Source organism: Eurypyga helias, unplaced genomic scaffold (genome assembly GCF_000690775.1).
Source record: "Eurypyga helias isolate BGI_N326 unplaced genomic scaffold, ASM69077v1 scaffold41065, whole genome shotgun sequence".
NCBI classification, from domain to species: Eukaryota; Metazoa; Chordata; class Aves; order Eurypygiformes; family Eurypygidae; genus Eurypyga; species Eurypyga helias.
This window is the reverse complement of record NW_010250218.1, coordinates 16,026-21,724: the sequence shown is the minus strand read 5'-3', so window position 1 is coordinate 21,724 and position 5,699 is coordinate 16,026. Positions and strand designations below refer to the sequence as shown.

Genomic DNA, 5,699 nt, shown 5'->3' with positions numbered 1-5,699 from the left:
ACCACACACACACCCCCGCCCCCACCCCCCAAAAAAAAATCAAACCCTAGAAACTTGAGGCTGGAGGAGATAGACCAGACGCTAACTAAATGCTTATGGAGTTGGACTATGATCCTGCAAGTTAATTTGTATAAATAGACCCTGTATGAACTTTCACTCGAGTCAGCAAAAGGCTGACTTAGACATAAATTTATCATATTCCTCTTTGAAACTATGATGCTTGGATCACATAATAACATAGCACCATATGGCATAAGGTGTCAGACAGCTGGTTCGTGTCACTGCTGCTTGTGAGGATGACTGCTAGTCATTTATTTTATTGTTTCAGCGTGAAACTCTGCAGGGTATTGCTCATCTAGTATGTGTTCTTGTGGTACTACAAACACGTTACTGTATTACCAAAATGTTTCTGTGATGCATATGCATTTGTGTGTTTCTTAGGGGTTTTCTTGTTTTTTTGTGGCAAGGACAAGGTTCTTAATTTACCATTTCCTTTTCGCTGTTTTCTGTTGCTTGTTCCATACTCCTGTCAGTGGTTCCTCTGGATGGACGATAAAATAGTTTCTTAGTATCGTTCTTCTTTTGCCCTTTTCTGTTTCTCTATATCTCTTCAAAATAATAGGTCCTGATCATTGTATCCTAAATACTTCCCCCCTCCCCTGCCTCCCCACAGACTGTGGGATTGATCGCACTGAAAATTCAGATGATACATCTAAACAAAGAAAGGATGACAAACCTTAATTACTAACTGCAGAAAGGCATGTTCTCCTACAGAACTGGAAAGCTCAGTAACAATGATTTGAAGGCAGTTGCCATTAAAGCAGGGCGGCTCCTCCCCCCAGCTTTAATTTCAGAAGTTTCTTTTAGTGTGTAAACAAGAAGCAGTGTGTTCTGTTTCGTTGCTGGAAAAAAATTAGAGAAAATGGAACAAAACTGTCTGTGTTCCTTCTCTTGATATATAGTCTGAACCATCGGTACATTTTTCAGAATATGTATAACATTATAGAGCATTATTATAATCCAAACGTAATGGTTATCTAATTTTTTTCCTTACCTGCAGAGTGCGTCTCCTAGGAGCCTTGGAACACCAGGATGTTAGAAATGTTCTAGTCCAGGGGCACATTTTTCTCAATACTTCCCTCACTGAGGCCTTTTGTATGGCAATTGTGGAAGCAGCAAGCTGTGGTTTACAGGTAAAAAAAAAAAAATAATCACAACTGTCTAGAATGCATGTATCCAGTTTAAACAAGTTCATGATTAAATAACGTGCTCGTTAACATTTGATTTCATCTGAGGTTCTGTCTTTACAAAAGTGAGCAAATACTACCCCCATTTACAGATCACCTGGAAGCTGAGACAGAAGGGTTAACCGAAACTGCTTAAGCTCCCAGAAGAAACTTGTGCAGAATTGGGAATAACGTGTACGTCTGCTTACTCTCAGTTCTCTGGACTAACCAGACTGCCTCTCCAAAGTGCTATTTTGTATGTGCTCCTTTACAGAGTTTTAGGTTAGTTGATGTTCATGAAGGTTTACTTTGAAAGTAATGCAAGAGGAGTTGAAGAAAAACGGCTCATGAGCATGGGTAACTTTGGTCAGTCAGGCACATCAAATTACCAGACTGTAAAAACCGCTGTACTAGAACTGTTTTCTCCCTGTACCAAGAACTGACTTTTGTTTTCTTTACTGCCTGAGGATGTATTGCCTTGCCTCGTACGGGTTCAAGATTAGAGCTGCAGAGAGAGAAAACAGTAAAAGGCCTTTCTGGCTCATAACTCAATTGACAGTTCAAAAAAAGCTAAATTAACAGCCATAAAGAACTTAGATTCTCACATTAAAATATAAAGAAACTTATTCTAAAATACAGACTAATAAGAGGATCTAATATAAAAGAAGTATTGAAAATGTGAGGGACTTCTTTTTTTCTTCCTATGTCTTTGACAGTAGTTGTGGTAGGTATTCCCCTGTCATCTGTTTTCCACTCCAGAGGTGAGGAAGTTTTGCAGCTTTCTTATTGTTGCCTGCTGTTTAGAGATGATGGCATAATGTGAGTCTTAGTAGTTTCTGAATTCCATGTGAAAATAATAATAATTAAAATTACTGGACTTCTAAAGAAATTCTTGTAAATGTTCAGTAACCTAGGAATTGTAAACCAAAGGTGGATGTGGTAAAACCGCCCCCTCCAGGTGGATGTAACGGTTTTCATGAGGAACTGTGGAGATAAAGTCCAAAATCTGGTTACACAGATTTGGTTTTGTAGCGTGACAAACCCCTTTAGGAAAGATGTCCCATAAAACACTCACTAGACTGAGTCTTCTGTCACGTCATGGTACCAAAGAATCATTCTGAACATGTTAAAGGTAATCTGCTATGGCAGGTCGTTCAGAGGGCCTAGACCTTTAGGTTGCACACAGGTAAAATTCCCAAAGCATCGACTTTGATTTCATGGCAACCACTTGTTTGGTTTCGTTTTTCCTATTCATCTGAAGCGCTGCAGCTAAACAATGTAATAGCAGAGTCATCACTCATTTTATTGTTGTGCACCATATGTGCTGTTTCTTTTGTTTCTTTCAAAGGTGGTGAGTACAAGAGTTGGTGGGATTCCAGAGGTGCTTCCAGAAGATCTCATTATTTTATGCGAACCCTCTGTGAAATCTCTGTGTGATGGATTAGAAAAAGCTATTGCCCAGCTCAGATCAGGAACACTACCATCTCCAGAATCGGTGCATAATAAAGTAAAGACATTTTATACATGGAGGAATGTAGCAGAGAGAACAGAGAAAGTATGTATGACCACTTCTTTTACATTCTCTTCAAGTACATTTTTGAAACAGATGCTTGTTTGAAACATTACTATGTACGTGTTCTGTGTAATCTTTTGGTATAGTTTTTCACTGTGCTTCCTGTCAAACACACGTGGTTTAAAAAGGTTCAGAAAATACTCCTCTCCCTCCGCCAATACATCCCTAATTAAATGGGTTTTTTGTATTTGCATTCTTTCTGTGCCGTGACTGCTGGTAAATGTTCTGAAGAACAGCCTAGATCTTTAGTTACATTTTCACTCCCTTTTTTCTTTCTTTTCCCAGTGTTCATGTTAAGTATTTTTCCTGGCATAGCTGGAAACTGTGTTGTATGACGTGCATGAAAAGGCAAAAGACAGGGTTCATTACAAAGTTTTGTCTGCCACGTGCTAACAAGCGGTTTAAAATTATGAGAGGTAGTTTAGTGCCAGTAGGCTGAACGTGGCTGAATTTACATTAGCTATGGATGTAAGGAAAATAAATGACCACGCTTTTGAAGTTGTATTTCAGCGTCAGAACTGTGTTTCAGTGTAAAAACTTGGCCGTCGGTGAAGGACGTTAACTGCAGCAACGTTATAGATGTCTGTGGAGATCTGTCGCTTCTGACTTCAGCCCCTGGGTTGTGGGCGAGAGAGGAGCTGAATGACAGGCCTCTGAATTACACTGCAGTGTACTCAGATCCCTCTCTCCTACAAGTCTGCTTGAAGTATCGTGTTTATTTTACTGTTTCCAAGTACCGTCACTGCAATTCATTTTATGATTTTTGTAACTGCAAGCGACATTTCGATTGCAAAGTTTTTATAGAAGTCAGTCTAGATTTCAGTTTCCTTTATAGCCCTTTCTTAAAATATTCGGTGAAGGAAAATGTCAGTGTAATTGGAAGTAGGACACGTGGAACTTAGGTTGTACAAAAGACAGTTGTTTTTAAGCTCATGGTTAAGTGACCTGTAGGATAAAGTCTATAATGTCCTCAAGGTAAAAACTCTTTGTATCCTTTAAACCTTTTTGAGTTGCGTGTAGTGGGTATGTATGTTTCTGTTCTACGAAACACAGGACTATATTAAAATTTTTTTTAGTGATTGTGGTTAATATGTTTGTTGAGTCACTAGTGACATGTATTTGCTTTTCACATTCATTGAATTTTATCGTGCTAAGAATTACTAGTGTTTCTTTAAATAAAAAGCCAGTATCCTATTATGATTTGCTTGATTGTCCAAATACTGAGATTTGGAAGATTGCCAACTCTTTAAATGAGTTCATCCATCTCTGTGTTGAAAATCTATTAATTGCACATTCAGACTTTTCCTATGGCTGGTGTGAATATGAGATTAGAATCCATTCAGTTAATTAAAAAAAACACCACCCCACAACCCTCTTTATGTTATATTGCACGTGAGACGAATTATGCAGCCTCCTATTTAATGAAATATTCTTGATGTCTGTCAAAAAAATGGAACATTTATTTTTATTTTTTTTCCTTAAATGAATTAATTAAACTTCTAGAACTGTACTCTTACATCAACTTTCAAAATCTACTTTTTGGGGGTAATATTTGTCCTATCTAGTAGTTAGGAATAGATAATTTATTTGGCACACTGACAGCAAAGTACTGCCTTTTTTGGGTTTTTGGGTGTTTGGTGTTTTTTTTGGTTTTTTGGGGTTTTTTTTTTGAGGTATAAGCAGCATTGGGTTTAGATCTTACTTTCTGTCTCTTCTCCATTTAGGTGTACGACAGGGTTGCAGCTGAAATGGTGTTACCAATGGACAAGCGACTTAACAGGCTCATGTCTCACTGTGGCCCAGTGACAGGGTGTATTTTTGCTCTTCTTGCTGTCCTGAACTTCCTTTTCTTGGCGTTCCTGAAGTGGATGACTCCAGATTCCGTTATCGATGTTGCAATAGATGCCACAGGACCTAAAGGTGCATGGACTGAACAGTATTTTTTGGGGGGAGAAAAGGAAGAGCTAAAGAAGAACTTCCAAGCTCCTAAAATGCTCAAATGGAAAGAGCACATCAGTCACTAAAGGTTTTAATGCTTGTTGATAGAGACATTACTCTTTAAATTCTACAGTTTCTTTCTGAAGCACTTCAAAAGAAACTTGGTTAAATGTGCTACCTCAATTTAGGATTTTGATTTAATTCAGTTTTGTATTCATGCAAATTTATGGACATCTCTTTTGCACTTGAAGCTGGGAGGAGAACATGGGGTTTTATATGTGTCAAAAGCTTTTGAGACAAAACACAAGAATTCTCTCGACAACTTGAATACTACAGAAAGTGACTGTAAACTTTAGTGGTGTTTGGGAAAGCAAAACACAAAAAATAATAGCTTACAGTAGTCCCTGTTAGTTCCTGGTATTTACAGTGATTTTTATTTTGAGACTTACTTAAAAATGTTTGATTAAAACCCCCCAAACCCACACCTTTTCTCCCTTAGGATGAAAACATCACTTGAAATCAGTCATGAAGTCCATTACCGTGGAACTTTCAGACTTAGTTCGAGCAGTTGTGTCCCAGGGACAGTGTTTTGCCTGCACAGCATTGTGATAGTTCTTCCCTAGTCGGAACTGGATCATCCTGTAGCTAAATCAAAACTCCATAATAGTTTTTTGATATTTTCAGAGGTGCTAAATTTGTCTTGTTCACTTAACTGTGTGAAAGTGATGTAAACCTTACAGTGTTTTGTTTTTTTTTTTAAAGTACATAGGTGAAGAAATTACTTTACTGAGAGATAATACAGCCTTCAGAAACAGCTCAGGCCTGAAACTCCTCCAGCAGACTATGCCAAAGTGTGAAGTAACACGTGTGCCCGTGCCTGAGAGAGAGAGAGATCTGTGAAGGGCTTAACAAGCACCATTGTGCTCTCTCTCTCCCCTCCCTTCTTTTTTTTTTTTTTTTTT

General features: G+C 38.2%; 1 protein-coding gene across 1 annotated transcript; it reads left to right on the top strand.

Moving 5' to 3' along the window:
* Positions 1-1,060: 1,060 nt before the first annotated feature.
* Positions 1,061-4,823, top strand: PIGA (phosphatidylinositol glycan anchor biosynthesis, class A; the record flags this gene model as incomplete). Its single annotated transcript, XM_010151610.1, has 3 exons — positions 1,061-1,193; positions 2,575-2,787; positions 4,524-4,823. Coding segments are annotated over 3 exons (646 nt in total), but the record flags the coding sequence as incomplete, so codon positions are not given.
* Positions 4,824-5,699: the final 876 nt, after the last annotated feature.